Genomic DNA, 18,274 nt, shown 5'->3' on the forward strand with positions numbered 1-18,274 from the left:
GCGGGGAAGCTCCCGGGCAGCGGCAGCGGGAGCGGCGCAGTGCCCGGGGCCCACAGCCCTTCAGTTCGAGCGTTAGGTGGTTGGGAGTGAGGCCGGGCTGTTACAGCGTGTCCGTGGAAGGAGCGCAGCAAGTTGGCAGAATGGCTGAGCGGAGATGGAGGAGGAGCTACTGGAACAGTTGGAGCTCGTTCCGGAGTTAGATCCGTAGAAGGTGGGCGATACAAGCGGAGTGGCGCGACAGGCGTTAAGTAGGCGGGTGAATGACGGCGGGGATGGAGTTGATCAAGCGTGGCAGAAGAGTGTTGTTGTTGCCTTCGAAACTTAGCACTTGGAGACCCAGCAGTGAAGGCTGAATGCTCAGTGGAGCAGAGCTGTGCCTCTGGGACGTGGTCAACCCTGGGTCCTTACTGAAACCTTAACAGAAATCTCGGCGTGTTTGTGAAGAACGCATGTGCGGTTTTGTGCACCAAATTCAACTTTAAGTGAATTCTGCATACCAAGTGTACCCTGAGAACACCCGAAACTCTTTTACAAGTCAGAGTATCTTAATCATCTTGACCTGCTACAAAGTATGTAATTTGGAAACTTCTGTTTCCCAAAACAAAACTGACTTTTATTTCTCTGTGTCAGAAATGGCCCTACTTACAAATAAACCTGCCATGGCGGGGAGGTGGTGATGCATGCCTGTAATCTCACCCCTGGCTGAGGCTGCAGGATCTCTGTGAGTTCGAGGCCAGCCTGCCCTACATAGTGAGACCTTGCCTCAAAAAACAAAAAGAAAAAAAAAGAAGAAATAAGCCTGCCACTTCCAAGAGAATTTAAAAAGCGCTTTAGGTTAACAAACAGCTGTCATACATAAGCCAGCATAAAAAGGCTTTAAAACTATAAGATGAACTTTATATTCAGCTAATGCTCAGTTTTGTGAGCATTAGCAATTCATGTATTCCACATCAATAAACCCAACATCGAGTTAATTACAGTAAATGATGATGTTTTTATCATAGAAGGATTTTTAAAACAAGCATATACATAACAGTGTTTAGGAAGCAAGTAAAAAGTACTGTAAATCTCAAATGTGAACAGAGAGAGCACTAAAGTTCAATTTGTCTTTTTAAACTGTTTTCACTGCAACAACAGATACCATTTTCTGTGTATCAACTCACCAGTGTGTCCAAATTAATGCTAAGTAGAAGCACAGGCAGGGCAGTATTAAAACAAGTCTCTTGTAATGGTGTTTTTGTTCTTCTAATTTGTGTTCTAATCATTGGTGAGCATGTACCCTTATTCTAGACCTTTACTATTATTGAATGTTTTTTTAATGAAGTGACTCTTCCTGTCTTTTGCTTTTTACTTGGATTGCCTTTTGTGAGTGATTTATAGGCATTTATTTATGTATTCTCGATGTTAATTTTCAGTCTGTTAGGATTATTTCAAGTGAGCTGGGGCTTGCCTTTGTTATCTTTTGATTACTGAGAATTCTAATTTTAACGTAGTAGTAAAATGTGTTAGATTCTCTTTTTACAATTAGTGAGTCAAGACAATTTTCTTCATTCCAAGGCCTTAACTACCATACTCTAAATTTTCCTCTACAGATTTTAAAGTTGTGAACTTAAAATCCTTAGTTTACTTGGCACAAATTTATTTTGTGCAGTGTTTTTATTTAAGATAACTGCCACAACACTGCCCTTTGAAAATTCATCCTTTCTCCAGTTGATAATTTTATCAGTATATTAATTTTCACATGCGTATGGGTATATTGCTGTATTCTTTGTCCCTAAATAGATTTCTCCTTTTTGCTTAGTTGGGGGAAGACAGTTATCATCTATGATCGTTAATTTTTATTAGTTTTTACAAGGATTTTAAAATCCTTTTCATACTTTTATTGTATGATCTTTATTTTCCTAAATTACATTTTTAAACTAGTCCATAAGAATTAGTGATTCTTGCATTTGATTTTATCCAGCAACATTGCCAGTATCCAATTAATTTTAATTGAAGGTTCTTTGGTGTTTTTTGTTGTTATTTAGACAGTTACAGCCTATGAAGTTTAGTCTTCCTTTCCAGTTGTATTATCTGTTATTTCTTGTCATTACCGTAATGTGCAAGCTAGGAGATGCAGTATGAAGTTGACAAGTTCTTCATTTTATTTTATTTTATTTTATTTTTTTCTTTTTTTTTTTGGTTTTTCTCCGGTACCAGGAACCGAACTCACGACCTTGCGCTTGCCAGGCAGGCTCTTTTGCCGCTGAGCTAAATCCCCAGCCCCAAGTTCTTCATTTTAAAAGGACATAGGTGGTAGGAATTTGAGATGTGCAACTGTAGAAACCTATAGAGCACACGCAAGGGCACAGGTGGCTGTTACGATAGCCTGCTGAGCTTGGCTAGCAATCCCCTCAACAAGCTCTCAAGGGCTAGAATTTGGAGCCCACCATTTTCACCATTCTGGAGACCTCAGTTAGGCCAACCTTAAAGATTCCAGGGCTCTGCATTCCTCAGTGTCCGTTGCTGTGCAAGGTCCCTGTTGCGTTGGGACTCAAGTATTGCTGTGTTTTAATTTGTTGTGCTTTTGAATTGGATAAAACATTCTTTCTCTTGATGTGGCTTGTTTTATCCCATTGCCCAGTCCCCAGATCTAATATTATAAAACCTCTTACCTGAAACTAAATGAACATTTGGATCAGGTGCCTGGCACCTGCTGCCTGGAATAGCTTCCTCTAGGTGTCTGTCACTTTGAGTTTGTCTCCCAGCCATATCTCCAATTCTTTGCCATTGAACCAACTTTTCCTATTTCAGGTTCAGTTGTGTATGATTTAAACCCCATTACCAGGAGTCTTTACATGGGAAAGGAAGAAAGGACACAAATATGTCCATCCCAATCCCATTATCCATTTTTGGCACATAAAGATTGTGATGAACCCTGTTGGCATAGAGCCAGCTCTTCCTATCTCCCTCTCAATGTCTACATCAGGGCTGTGGCTTGGAGAGAAGAGCAAGGCTGAGCACTGACTTACAGACAGCACCTCACCAGCTCAATGGAGTGGCTGCAGAGCAGGTGCAGATGATGGGGAACCTTTGGTCTCATTTGTGAAGCCTTGTGCAGTCTTTCTCTGTTAAATTACCAAATTACATATTAGCCCTTTGTGATCCTCAGTGTGATGAGCAGGTTCTTTGGGGCTTTTCTTTATTTCTTCGAGGCAGGAGGGGAAGGAGCAAGGTGTTTATCCTGCTCTTCATTTGTATTTTGGTCCCAAAATGTAAATACAATTTTCTGTGTTACTTTTTGTGATAACTGCCAAGATGCATATTTTAATAAGTTACACAAAAACAAAAATCCCATGTCTAAATGAAAAAGCATAACACTCAAAAAATAAATGAAAAGAATGTTTCAAATTTTTACTACTAAGTATATTTGCCCTTTTTTGATAGTGTCATAGTACTACAAGAAAATTATCCTTTACTGGACATCAAATGTTATTGAATGTGCATTCACATTTCTTAATGATCATACAGGTTTTTATTTTACATTAAAAATGCTGTAATGATCATCTAGACTTGCATTTTTAGAGTAATCTCACTTTGATCATTTTTTATGTAGTTAATGTAGTTTGGTAATTTTTTTGTTTAGGATATTTAGATTGGTTTCTGAGGAAATAAGTTCCTATAATGTTTCTAACATTGGAATCTGGTTTCAAGATCAGAGATTCTTCATAAAATGAATAGATTCCATGTTCCTTTTTAATCTATTTTCAAAATAGTTGTGTAAGTCTTGAATTACCTGTTGCTTGAATGTTCTGTGAAACTCAAATTAATTCTCTAAAACTTGCATTGAGGCCTGAAGTGGCAGTTTATGCCTGCAATCCTAGTACTTGGGAGGCTGAGACAGAAAGACCATGAGTTTGAGGTCAGCCTGTACAGTGGGACTCCATGTCAAAAAAAAAAAGTTATATTTTATCAGTATAAATAATATTTTGTCATTATAAATAATGAAGTCTATAGTACATAGCAAGTGGATTCTCTATTGTCCCTTATCTGAAAAACATATCCATAGGCCAAATGTGTCATGAATATTTGTGGTTTAAATTTTTGAAAGTTAATACAGTATCTCTATTTATTTTTCAGAATAACTTAGCTGAAACATCACAGTCTGATGGAAATACGGTTCGTTCTTCATCTCAATATGTATTATATCCACCTGATAAACCTTTCCTTAATAGTGAACTACGACGCTCCCCAAATAAGCCTACATTTGCCTATCCAGAAAGCAATAGTAGAGGTAAATAGACCCTAATGGAATGGATATAATTTGTTTTCTCATTGCTTTAAAAGTTTTAATTTTGTTCTCTATAATTTTGGAATTAAAATACATATTTCCCCCCTCTGTTTCTAACTTCAAAATATAATGCTTTTACTGTGTTCCTTATATTGATTGTGGAACATTATCATCCACTGAACTATCTTGAGTCACCTATGCCAGGTCTGTCATATCTAACATTAGTCAGGAATCAAGACTGTTTTTACTTCTGTAAAATTTCAAAAGGGTATTGTTTTGTCTTTTTTTAATTTGTGTTGGTTCTCATCATATGTTACCCATATGTCATAATGTATCCCTAACTAATAATGTGTCATAATGTACTCCTTGCCTGCTGTCTGCCTCTCATCCTCAGTTGTCTTAGTTACTTGCGTGTTGCTAGGACAGAATACCTGACATCCACAAGGTAAATGAGAAAAAGTTTATTTCAGCTCATGGTTTGTAGAGGTTTCAGTCCATAGTCCCCAGATCTAGGGTAGGGTGTCCTGGCAGAGGAGAAACTGTCTGTGGCACAAGATAAACAATCCCATTCCAAATAGGGGCGTAAAAGAATGGGACCAAAGCAAGACTAAAATCCAGCAGGGTAAACATTAGGTCCTACTGTTCCTCGTCTAGCATCCAGGACAATCTGCCCCAAGATGTGAACTCCAAAGGGATTGGGTGGCTCAGCCCCTACAGCACTGTTGGTGGTTGCAGCTCTCATGGCTTCTCTTTTGGGCCAGCTTTGCTCTCTTCTTGCAACTTTCTACAGACCATCCATGTTCCTGGCTTCTCCAGCCTTCAGGGATCTCTACTGCAACTTTGGCTTCACTGTCTGGCTTCCCAGACCTTCTTGTGAACGCTGGGTGGAAGCCTTCCTGACCCCACAACTTTTGCATTGTGCATGTGCCTTAAACCAGCATTATGCACAGGATGTCAAGGTTTCTTGCCAGCTAGAGCAGTAGCAAGGCTTCCTGCTCTTGGCTGTAGGAGTTGAGTGACTGGATTTCTGAGTGTGATGAACCCAGTTGTGAGGAACAACTTTCCTAGGTCACCACTGTGCTGGAACATGGTGCTCTGGGGCTGTCTTCTCAGTGCAGTCTTTCACCTTTCCAATTTTAAGGCATCAAAGGCTAGAATCCTTCTGGTTATTGTGACATCCTTGAACTATCTTTTCTATTGTGTAGTTCTAAAGTATTTGGCTATTTTCTGCCTGCTGTGCCTTGAACTGTTTCTTATCTCTCATACCGCCCTGCCTTGCAGCCAGCTGACTGGACTGGACCCTCTACAAACTGTGAACCAAAATAAACCTTTCCTTCTTTAACTTGTGGGTATCAGGTATTATGTTCCAGCAACAAGGTGACTAAGGCACTGGTTAACATTATTGCTGTTTGTCATTGTCCATTATGTCTATCTTCAAACAAAAAGTTCTGATTCCTTTCTATGGCTCACATAATAATAATGTCTTAGATTTCCCATATCTTACATCCTATTTGCTTTAATAACCTCATCTCTAACCTTTTCTTTTCCTCCTTACCCTACATTCTTTGCTCTGACTAGTTTGAAATATATTTGTACCTAGAACTTACCATTTATATTAGTTGTCACGTTGCCTCAACATAATTCCACAAATTATAGCAGCTTTAAATAACATTTGTTATATCACAGTCAAAAGTCTGGATGGGCCCATCTGGGTCTTGTGCTTAGAGTCTTTCAAGGCTAAAAGTAAGGAGTTAAGAGAGGGAGGCTATGTGCATTACTTGAGGGTCTGGGGAAGTTCTGCTTTTTTACTCGTTCATATTTATACACGGAATACTACTGTGAAGGGCAAATTTGAGATGTTCGTAGGAAAATAGATGTATTGGGAAAATAAAATGTTGAGTGAAATAAATCAGACCCAAGCTTAAATATAATTATAGGAGCTGTCATTTGAATAAGGCAAAATACAAAGAACACAATAAAAGATATGGATAGGAGACAAGGTGGTAGTTTTCCTGCAAATGCAGAGATGTCTAAGAGAGTGTTGGGGGGTGGATTAGAAGAAAGATACGCCATGTACAGGAACCTAATAAAATAACCTCAATGTATGAATATACAATTACATGTTCTCTGTATATTTTACTAGGAGCATAGCTCAGTCTTTTCAGTTTTCAATTTCCTATAGAGTTTGTCTTCTTCATGAAAAAAAAAATAAAACTGTAAAACAGGACAAAACAACAAACAAGAAAATGAAAAAAAATAAAGACAAAAAAATTAGTCCAAAAATATTCCTCTGCTGTGAGGTGTTTGATTGGGTAAAGCTTCTTTCCAGGATCTGTACTATTGGAATCCACAAGTTATGTAGAGAGAGAGACATTGAGTAGCTAGGGCCTGTTGTGTTTTTATACTCATTTCACAGGCTGTTGTTTGAGTGCTGAATCCTGCCCTGCCTTTCCTACTGGGTGGGGCCTGTGACATATTGTCTGCCTCAGGGCTGTATCCATTCCAGAGGTTTTCATGGATTGTATTCTTCTGTGCACCTATCAGCAACTAGTTCTGCTTCCTATAGGCTAGTGAGGCGTCCTGTGTGCCCTAGCCAGCATCCCCCACCAAGCCACCATCCCCAGCCCCCTCCTAAGATAGGCTTGACCACCTAAGATAGGCTTGACCCTCACTCACAAAAAAATACTGTAAGATCTCTGAAGTAACAGGCTCACTTCTTCCTTTTTTGGGAAAAATAACTGCCAGATATCTAACTCTCAATATGCTTCATTTATCAGAAGTTCTTTCAAATAAAATGACCTACTGTGAAGGAAATGGTTTTGGTTCAAGCTTAGTATTAAAAATTCTTAATGGAGACTCTTGTCCTTTGGTGTATATTTTATGTATATCCCATTTTATTGCACACTAATAAAAGGTACTTGTATTTGCTTTTATGTCATCATTTCAGATGTCTATGCAATAAAAAGAGCAAAAAAGTCTTATCAGTATTGTGAAAACAGTATTGACCTCAGTAGACCCTGGGAAATGTCTCATGACCCCTGCACACTCTGCACCTAGCCCTCACACTCTGGAAATCACAGTAGGAAACAATGAGTACGTGCACAGTACTGCTTTGTTTCTGTAAATACTTTTACAGGATGTGAGAAGAATGCAGATAACGTCTGTTCTAGAGTCTGCATGATAGCTCCTTGTGGGCAGAGACTTTCGTTATCTCCACCTTATTCCCTTATCCATCACGAGATCTATAAGTTTTATTGATTTTTTTTTTTTTGGTGGTATCAGGATTCGAACTCATGACCTCATGCTTGCAAGACAAGCGCTGTGCCACTGAGCCATATTCCCAGCCCAAGTTTTATTGAATTGAAGTCTATGTCACCTTGTTTCCTTCTACCCAAGAACTCAAGTTTCAGGGAGGGTTGAGTAGCTATACCTTGGTACATGACACTTTAAAAACAAAAATTTGTTGGTATATGTTTGTGGCACATGACATTTTGTGGAGATCGATGCATTTTTGGCACAAACATTTTGTCGCTAATTTGATCTCTTTTTTCCCCCATACTTAACATGCCAACTAGAGGTTGTTGGTGTGCATTGTTTGGTGACTCACTACCTTTTCCAGCTGAAGCAATTTGATGCTCATCATTTTTGGTATTTGTGCTTTGCAGAACTACTTAAAGACAAGTACTGTGGTACCACTGTATTACTTGAGGAAAACTGAGCATCTTCTTTCATTTCTCTACTTTTCCTGTATTTGTATTCTCTTACATAACTAACCAGAACTCATTAATCCTTGAACAGGTAACGTTCAGAAATATTGTATATAATATGGAGGATAAAAATGTTACATATAGTGTATGCCCTAAGAGTAGATTCAGGAAAAAAAAAAATGGACAGTGTTATATTTTAGTCTGTCACCTTTATTTTTTCTTTCAGCAAATATTTAGGAGTTTGTTCCTTTTTCCACAAATACAGTCCCTGCTCTCTTCCCAGTATATAAAGTTTAAAATCTTTATATTGTTCTTGTTCATTTCCACAAGGAGTGTATGTTGCTCAACAGTTTTTCTGAGTAATAGAAGTATAAATGGCACAGTGATTCTGACCTCATAGAAGAGAGGGCGATAGAAAGAAAATGGAATCCCTTACATACCAATGTAAGGGGGGAAAACGTGTAAAATCCATTACTTGATCACCCAGAACGTCTAAGCTTGAAACAGACAAGTTTGTTAGAAATAAAAAACTCAAAACATATGTTTAATACAATCCTTGAAGATAGGAATGTAAATCACTTAGGTCCAAAAATCTGAAATTAACTAAAAAGTAAGGGGATAAAATAAAATTTTTCCATTGATAGAATAAAATTATTATCTATTTCTGATAGATTTTTTTTTTTAAGCTTGGAAAACAAAGTACAGATACTAAAAATTTAGTCATATGTGATTGAAATGTCCCATTAGTAAACTAGCTTCGGTAAAGAAGAATGTTTCTAGTTTACAATCCTACTTGGGAAGATTGAACAACCAAGAACAGGAAGGACAAGTGTGCAGGTAGCTGTATTTAGCAACATCAGGAACCAGAGATTCATGAGTGGCCAGCACTTTATTTTAACTAGCTTCATTCTCCATTGCTTCTGACTACCTTCTCCCACGTGGTAGGAAACATAGCTGTTAAACAGCTTTTGAGTTTTAAGTTGAATTAGTTGTCATTGCAACTTTCAGACAGAAGTTTCAAGAAGACAACCATTCTCGCCTTCAGTTGAGCGTCCCTTGTGTATCAAATAGCCAGATTTGTGAAAAGGTTAAAAAAAAAAGTAAATCATTCAAGTTTTAGCTATGATATTCTCCAATGAAGGAGAAATTTCCACAAAAAGCTGTGTATAAACCAAGCAAACAATTCCAATGCTATATGCCATATTTACATACTTCTGATGAAAGTAAACTGATGCAGCTTAAAGGTGCTCTGTTTCAGGAATATATAAAATAAAAACATTTTTGACCATTTAAAAATTTTTAGTTATTGTTTATGAGGAAATAATTTTTAAAACTATATGATTATGTGAGTGATTCTTGTTTAGTAACACTAAAAAAGCAAAACCTACATACTTTTTTTTTAGTTTACTTTACACATTTATGAAAAGATTGAAAGAACCAAAATTGATAGTCATTGTCTCTGGGTAATAGGATTATTGGTGGTTATTTTCTTCAGTGTGTTCCCCTGTGTCTTCTACATTTTTATAATAAATATGTATTATGTCCTGGAATTAGAAACATCTAAGGGATAGTATAAAGGCTACTTAGGTTTTTTTCCTAAATAATGAAGAAATACTGTTTAACAAAGTTCTTTTCATGCTTGGTTATGTTTAATCCTACAATTAGTCTGTGTGTAATCTTGTAAATAAAAAGTTCATGTTCCAAAGAGTGTTGCTTCACTGAACCTACTCGTCCATTTTAATTTGTCAGGGAATTTTCTCTAAATGTTTTTATCTTACAGTATCTGTTATATATTTGGCAGCCATATTTTCTGCTCTGAAGAATCTTCAAGATAAGATTCGACGCTTAGAACTTGAAAGGATTCAGGCGGAAGAAAGTGTGAAAACTTTGTCTAGAGAAACAAGTGAATATAAAAAAGTACTAGATGAACAGATACAAGAAAGGGAGAATTCAAAGAACGAGGAATCAAAGCATAATCAAGGTTTGTTTAATTATGAAGGAAATTAAATTCTATCACAGTAAGAATTGTAAAGTTATTCCAAAACGATCTTCCGACATTGCAAAATTACATTATACTAGGGTGCAGTTTAAGGAGCAAGTGTTGATGTCATATATTCCTGACTGTAAGGTATATTTGACTAGCGTATAGAAAAGGAATGATTTAGGTGATTCCAGCACTACTGGAATATACTGTTGATATTGTATGTTTTAGATTGAATTAGTTACTAAATCTATTCTGTGGGTTGAGCTGATTTCTGCTTTTCTTATGTATTCATTGTAGAACTGACATCTCAGTTGCTTGCTGCAGAAAATAAATGTAATCTTTTAGAAAAACAATTGGAGTATATGCGGAATATGATAAAGCATGCAGAAATGGAGAGAACATCTGTCCTAGAGAAACAGGTATGGCACCTCACAGACTGATACTCAATAGTTATTTGAAAGAAGTAATTGAAGTAAAGACCTTTTTTCTCTCTAACGACTTAATGCTACTACAATAACCCAGGGCTACAAATTCTTGGGATCATTTGTGGAATTGGCTCTTTGTTATTGTGTTTGGTAGAATTTTATTTAAATTGGAAAAATAGTTGTGGGGTATTTTAAAATTAACATCCTTGAGTCTGCATTATCAAAAGTATAGATGCTCATATACCTCTGCACCCCTTAAATTTGTTTGAGAGGTTCAAGTGAAAGAGCAGATTTAAAAGCTAACAATTCTTTGTAAAGCTCTGTGCATTTCTCTGTTGCTCCACCAGGGGTCTTTGCGTTTAAGTAACTTGCACCTTTCTGAGGGCATTTGCAGCATTAGTGTCCAGTATGTTTTTCAAAGCATCCCTCGTTTTCCTCCTGTGACTGTAGAATTTAAATTCATCATAAGCCATAATTCTGGACATCGTAACTTTATGCAAAATTTGATTGATTGTGTGCTTAACATGCTAGGTCCTCTACTGTATAAAAGAGAAATGTGACTGATGCTTTCTACCTTGGATTATCTTTCAGTCCTAGTCAGACTTAAGAAATATCTGAACAGTCATACAGCATGCTATATATGAAGAAATGTCTAAATAATCTTTTATATGTCTCTTCACTGTGCCATTGAGTTTATTAATTACATGACAATAGTTTTATTTAGTTGGGTCTTTTTCCACCCACATTTTTATTTTAATATATTTTTCCATTTATTCTTTTACCTTTGTGAGCACTATGAGCCATTTTTTAAAAAACTTGTTTCAGAGTTAATCCTTTTGTTTCATCTTGGAAGTTTCATACATCATAAATTGTGTGAACAGACTTACGAGGCAGGCGTGAATTTGTGTTTGCTGGTGCATGATGGTGTTCACTGGTTTTAGTCCACATTTACGTCCTGCAGTCGTTCGTTGTTATTTTGTTGTTGTAGATGATCTGTTGCTTGAGGTTTTATATTGTCTTCCTGCACATCTTATATATGCAATCTTCAGTAGTGCCTCATGTGATACTTAACTTCAGTATCTCTTCATTTGCTTTTAGAGTCTCTTACCTGTTTTGAATATTGAAATTTTTCTTTCTTGCTTTCAAATTTTCAGTGTAATCATTTATTGTTGCTGAATTCTGTAACATTTCTAGAATGGGTTGGTAAGAAAAAGGGCATCAGTTTAGTAAGACAGTTGTGACATACTTTGACTAATACATGTAGCAAACAACTATTAGATGTAGATAATAGATGTCTGGATTGAACTCCTTGATTCATCAGTAAAATTTAAATAGTATGTTTAATATGGGTAGTTTAATAGGAGCGGCTGTAGTACTTGGAACAGGTTAACACATTCTTCCCACACTGTGTCTGTCCACTGAAGTGAATGGAGAGGAATTAGCAGTTTACACTGATTTATGATAAAAGTATTTAATATTTTCTCATATTAAAAGTTCTTTTAGTATGATTACTACTGTAAACTTACATATGAAGATAATATACTTACAAGTTCAGATACTTAGTGTTTTGGCTTTTTCCTTTAGATCTTAATTTAGTATTTTTCCTCTTCTTGCTCTATTTTCATGTTTTTTTTCTGTGACTGCCAATGGTTAAGTGTATATAAAAGGCAGACTTTTAATTCATTTGCCCTAAATTTGAAGAAACAAAAATGAAAATGTTGCTGGGCTTGTAGGCACTTGCTTATCCCAACACTGGAGAGGCTGAGATAGGAGCATTGAAAGTTCAAGGCCATCCCTAAGTTATAAAGGGAATTACAGACCAGCCTGACTACAGAGAGGGACTCTGTCTTTTAAAAAAAAGATAGGGGTGAGTAAGTTTGTGTAAAAGATAAACACAAAGCACCTAATTAGGAAAGTAACTACTTAAGAGGACCAGACTAACTAAAAATATCTGTGTTTATAAAGGCTTGATGTCCAATAAATTCCTGCTGTTCCAGGGCATGAAGACGCTCTTACCATATAAAATTAGGTAAAACACAGTATACAGTAAAAACAATATACATTTAAACCAATCACTTTTTAATGCCCCTGTGGTTTTATCTTAATGTCATAATCTAGAATTACTCTCCTTATCAGAATAGTTCTTTGAAAGGCCAGATAAATAACATAGTATATCCTAAGAAATACACAGTTTTAGTAACTTTTTGGAGTTTTGACTATTATTGTGCTGTATTGTTTCTTAGGTGACCCTAGAAAGAGAACGACAACATGATCAAACACATGTTCAGAGCCAACTTGTAAAACTGGATCTTCTTGAACAAGAATATAACAAACTTACCACAATGCAGGCCCTTGCAGAAGTCAGTAATACATCTTTTATTCATTAATATATAATCATGTGGTTATCATTTTTTGAAATTAATTTGCATCCCTGACTATTTATAGCAGTAAAGTTGATCTTATTAAAGGAAAATATATAGGAATTTTTATAATGCAAACAGTTGAAGAATTTTCACGTTTCAATCTTGGAGGTTACAAGGGAGTTATTTTTTGAAAATATTGAAAGAGTGAAATTGTTTTGAGTGTTCTTAAGGCTTGCATCACTTTAAATTGTTGTCTGAATTAATTTTAGTTTGAACTGTAACACTTGCAAAACATTTAATACCACTGAGTAAATTTCCAGAGTTACCTTAATACAGAACTGTGTTCTTTGGCCAAATATTTTACCTATAATTCTGTCTAACTACTTCAAAAATGACTACTACTTGATCACAAAGGAGAGTGTCAGGAGTGTTTTCAAGCCCAGAGGCATTACTAGATTGATTTAACAAGCTCAGGTTGACCATGTTTAAAAATATAGCATGTTTCTATGTTGTTACACTAATAAACATTTTTCATTCATCGTTTTCGATATTTTTATCTCTAGAAAAAAATGCAAGAATTGGAAGCAAAACTTCATGAAGAAGAACAGGAAAGGAAACGTATGCAAGCTAAGGCAGATGAGGTAAGTTGAACTATCAGCAAGTAGGATCCTCATTTTTTACTGCTCTGGATATGAATAAACAGTCATGTTTCAGGATCTTTGAGTATTTACATTTTAGAATAGTCTACTGTATAAAGTAAAGTACAGAGTTAGGAACAGGTACTTTTACAAATAGAAAATTTGAGCAGTTCTTACAAGTGCTTTTCAAGCTAGGGATCTAGCTCTCTTACACCATGCACAAAGCACTGTGTTTGATCCCCAGCGCTTCATAAAAAAATGTTTCATTTCTTGGCAACATCAAGATACAAGAACAGAAATTGAAACACTGGTTGTTCTGGTGGCATGCCAGTGGCATGCCTGCTGCAGTTGACTATTTATATCATTGAAAGTCTGAAAGGTTCGCCATCATTGCTGTAGTACCTAGTGGCCTAAACCAGCTGACAGAGCTGTGATGTCCGGAGAATGAGCTCTGTTGTCTTGGTTTTGGATTCCATGTAATGCAGTGGCCACCAGTTAGAAAAGCTGAGGCTGAACAGAGTCACAACAACGTTGAATTTATATGTGCCAGTCAGTCTGCATTTCTAGAAGATAGAGAGAGTGTTGCTATCATCTTGCAGGCTCATTAAGTTTTTGTGTTTTTCAGTGAAGACTCCTTCTGAAGTTATTTGCCTGAATATCTTCCAGATACTCTCCTCCTCTTCCCAAGATCTTTATGACATTTGCAAGAATCTTTTCTCATTAATATTAGAGGCAAGTCCAGATTTCAACACAGGAGCAGAGGCTCTTTAGATGAAATGTGTGGTGTTCTGTGCTCATGTCATAAATGTGATCCCTGGAATGTAAATGCCATTTTACCTCTGCTGGTACTCCCTTGAATTCCCTGACTTAGTATGTTCTCTGTTCTGGCTCTCATCTAAAATGCCCCCAAAGTCATGTGTTTGCAAGCTGGTTGGATCAGGGGCTACTGTACTCAACAAAGGCTTCGTCTGTCAACTCGTTCCATAGCTGAATGAGCTGTTTGGGTGTGGGCCCTGCTTGGAGGCGGGTCGGGCGTCTGACCTGGAAGCAGATCTCTCTGTCCCCAGCTCCTCCCTGTGTTGTTTCCTGGCCTGGGTTGAGCAGCTTCTTTCCACTATGCCCCTCTGCCGTGAATCCTCTGAAAATAGCCAGAATAAACCTCTGCTCCTCTAGTTTGAGGGTATCAGGTATTTTGTCCCAGTGACAGGAAAGATACTAACATATTTTCTTTCTGTTGAACTTGATGTATTTTCTTCTGTGTTTACCTTCTAATCAGTTCGTAGGTTTATATCTTTCTCAGTGTGCTTTCCAAGTTCTGTAGCCATGAAAGTTTATTTTTGATTTTACACAAATTTTTTCTCCCTATTCTGACTGTAGAGTAGGCTGTTTCATTGTGTTATTGAATCCTTTATATATGATATACAAAAATAAAACATTTATTTTATGAATTTTAACTTAATGTGTGGTACCTTTATTTTTTCATTTAGTGGGCAAAAAGTAGGGACCAAATAACTTGTTGATGATGAGGAAAGATTTTAAATTCTGATAGTGAGCACAGTTGTAGTGGAAGAACAATGGCCAGGGATGTGTGGTTTCAAGTGAGATAAATAACAGCAAACTTTAGAATGATAATACTCTGCCTCAAAAATGTAAGAACTGCTAGGAAGAACGAGATGGTAGTTAGAGTACTCACAAGGCCACTCTTTTGTTTACTGCTCACATTCACTGTCATTATAAGTCTTTCAGAGGAGTAATTTCCTACTCATTGAGTGTTATATTTGCTATACTTAAAAGAATGGTTACGGGAAAGTGTATGGTGCTCCTGAGGTAGAGACCCCTGTGCTCCTGTGTCAGTAAACACATTTTGTTCCCCCAAAGTACAGTCATTGGGGAAATACTAGACATGACCTCAGCGTTGCTTTGCTTAGCCCATTGAGTTTAATTATTTTTCTAGTTCTATCATACTTTCCTGGGAAACTTTTTAGGGTTTTTTTTTTTTTTTTTGGTTTGTTTGCTTGGTTTTGTTTTGTTTTGTTTTTTGCCTTTTTGAGACAGGGTCTCCCTATGCAGTTCAGGTTGCCCTTGAGCTAACTTTGTAGGCCAGGGTGGCCTCAAACTCAGAGCGATTCTCCTGCTCAGCCTCCCAAGTGTTGAGTTACAGTCCTGGGGAACTTTTTAAAGTACTTAAAAAATACGAGTATCTCCAACTTGGGAGCTTTAAAATCATGTATAAAGAGAAGTCTGGCGATGAAATGTCTGATATTTGGACACAGTAAATTTGAAAACCACTTTAATAGGCTCATTTTTTTTCATTTGTCTTTTAAAGAATGTTGACAGCTGGTTTAGAAAACAATGCCAGTTTTTGAAACACTTAGTAATTGCTTATGGAATTTATACCATAAAGATAAGGTATTATTTCATTATAGTTAGGTTCTTAAGAAAAGGACTTCATATTAACTAAAATAGCCTCTGGTGCTTTTGGACATAGCTTTCCAGTTCCTCCTCCTTGTAAGCACTTTATATATGTTTCTTAAAAGTTGAGTATTTTGTGCTCCAACTGTTCTGTGTGTATGGCACTGTGGTAGACACCATTTTTGAAAAGGGAAAATATTGCATGGTCAGTTTAGAGTTCCATACATGGCATTTAACTCACTAAATAAAATTTATGGAGCAACTGTCAATAATGGAAATTTAGGTTCCAGAATGAGAAAGGACATAGTTTAATATAGTAGTTCAAGATAAAATGAGAGATTTGTGTTATAAAATATATTTGACAGAGTTGAAATAGTGGTTCTACAATTCTATAAGTGTATTATTTATTTTCCAATCAGATACTGCTGTTACATTTTGTAAGCTTGTACATTGTAGATCTCAAATTTTAACAGCCACTTTTATTTCCACAGCATTAAATTTAGGCTCTCTTTTTTTTCCTAGTTGCAGACTGATCTAGAAACAAAGAGACTTACCTTTGAAGATAAAACAACTTCATATACTCCTATTGCAAGAAAAATTAAAAAAAAGAAGTCAAAACCATCCGAAAAGGTATGATAAAAGAACTATTCAGGCAAAGTGCTAATTAGTAGATTGTGTGCAAACACCCATAAGTTAAAAGGTGACTCATTCTGTTTCTTTACTCACAAAGTGAAGGATACTGCTTCATTTTTACCCGGGTAGTGACATAGTATATATGAAAGCATTTTGAAACTGCAGAATAATGAACAAATTATTAGTCTTATTCAGTCTTGTATTAATCATCCTTTGTTTTTCAGTGCTTTATGTAACGCTATACTATTTCTCTACTTAGCATATAATTGTTATTTTGTCAATCATTTGTTTTTCTAGCCTTTCCTAGGCAAGTATACATAATGATAAGTATTTGGAAGGATACATAATGATAAGTATTTGCTCAAGACCGTCGCATTACATAGATCAAACAAGTTGTAGATCAGTAGTAACCTCAGAGTCGCATGTTGATTGTATGTAGTCAGGTTTTCTTCATCATGTGAATAAAAAGAATTTTTTTTCTTTCCATTCAGAAAGGACCTAGGAACTACTTTGGTGCACAGCCTCATTATAGATTATGCTTGCGTGACATGCCATTTGTGGCTGGAAAGGTGAGTTGGTCAAACTGGGTTTTTTTGTACGATGTAGGTATTTGAACTAAATCTACACGTGCTGCTCTGCCTATGAATGATATGACCATTCATCTGCCCCTAATCCAAGCATAAAAATGAAATGAAGCAGATGTTACGGAGTTAGGGCACCAGAAAGGAGATGAAGAGGGTGCTTCCGAGCAGCACCGACCCTATTGATTTATATTTAGATGTGAATAAATATCATGTATTTGGTCAAATCCAGGTAATACTAATTCTCTAAGAAATCATCATACATAGATTCTGATCTTTGTGTCCTTTAGTACTTAAATGTAGAGATAATAACTTTGTAAACTATCAACAAGTACTATGCAAATTCTAGGTGTTTAACTGTGTTCTTTCTACTTTTTCTTGTTATTGGTTACTTGATGTGTGTCTTGAATGGTTAACTAGACTGTCAATTTTAACAGGTTGGGTAGTAAATTTTTCTTGACTTTTATTTATTTGTTCATTGATTTATTTACAACCCACAACAAACCCTTAGTGACTGAAGTGGATGTTGTGATAAGGTCGGTAATCCCAACACTCAGGAGACTGAGGCAGAAGGATTGTGAGATTGAGGCTAACCTGGACTCCATAGTGAGACCCTGCCTCAAAATAATAAGCCCTCAGCGATAGCTTCGGAATGAACTCTTTTTCTCACTTTGCTGCTGTTACTTTGCACGTTATTTTTGCTGTTGCGGGCCTTTGCCGTGGATTTGATCTCACGTTGAATTGCGGTTTCATTTATGCCTCTGCCTTTATCTCTTCGTCTGGCCGACCTCTTTTTTGGCTTCACATAGAATCTTCGAGTTTCCCGAGGACTGGCTGGCTGTGTCAGTCTTTGAGCCTGCATTTTGAGAAAGCAGATTATGAAGCCCTATCACAAGTGTACTTAATGAGAATAATCTGGGGACGAGGCCAAAAAAGCATTATAAATGTGTCCAGTTCCAGGTTGGCATTTTGTTACATTAGGACCCACTCAGTCCTATTCTCCTTCTAGTATTTTTATTCTATAAATACTCAGACCAAAGGTTGTCTACTTTGTATTTGAATACTACTGCTAAGAACTCTTGATGCCTCAGATAGGCCCTTTTATTTCTGAATTATTTTTAATTTCAGAGTTCTTTCATAAAGTGAATGGAAATCTATTACCATAAATTCTACTCATTGGCCTTTTTTCCCATTTTCAGGCATCCACATAAGAAAACATAACCCGTGACTATCAGAAAATTTTTTTTTTTTTTTTTTTTTT

At 36.5% G+C, this 18,274-nt stretch overlaps 1 protein-coding gene across 3 annotated transcripts in view; it reads left to right on the forward strand.

Moving 5' to 3' along the window:
* Nucleotides 1–18,274, forward strand: part of Cep57 (centrosomal protein 57kDa) — a 55,120-nt gene that overhangs the window by 28,052 nt on the left and 8,794 nt on the right. For 2 of the 3 annotated variants that reach the window (XM_013511046.1, XM_013511048.1), the window contains exons 2-8: nucleotides 4,120–4,273; nucleotides 9,758–9,958; nucleotides 10,259–10,380; nucleotides 12,630–12,746; nucleotides 13,313–13,390; nucleotides 16,322–16,429; nucleotides 16,924–17,001. In XM_013511046.1, the coding sequence (XP_013366500.1) occupies nucleotides 4,120–4,273; nucleotides 9,758–9,958; nucleotides 10,259–10,380; nucleotides 12,630–12,746; nucleotides 13,313–13,390; nucleotides 16,322–16,429; nucleotides 16,924–17,001 (858 nt within the window). The remainder of the gene's footprint in view (nucleotides 1–4,119; nucleotides 4,274–9,757; nucleotides 9,959–10,258; nucleotides 10,381–12,629; nucleotides 12,747–13,312; nucleotides 13,391–16,321; nucleotides 16,430–16,923; nucleotides 17,002–18,274) is intronic. The other variant, XM_013511047.1, reaches the window with a different exon arrangement.

Source organism: Chinchilla lanigera, unplaced genomic scaffold, assembly GCF_000276665.1.
Source record: "Chinchilla lanigera isolate Chin_1 unplaced genomic scaffold, ChiLan1.0 scaffold00011, whole genome shotgun sequence".
Taxonomy (NCBI): domain Eukaryota; kingdom Metazoa; phylum Chordata; class Mammalia; order Rodentia; family Chinchillidae; genus Chinchilla; species Chinchilla lanigera.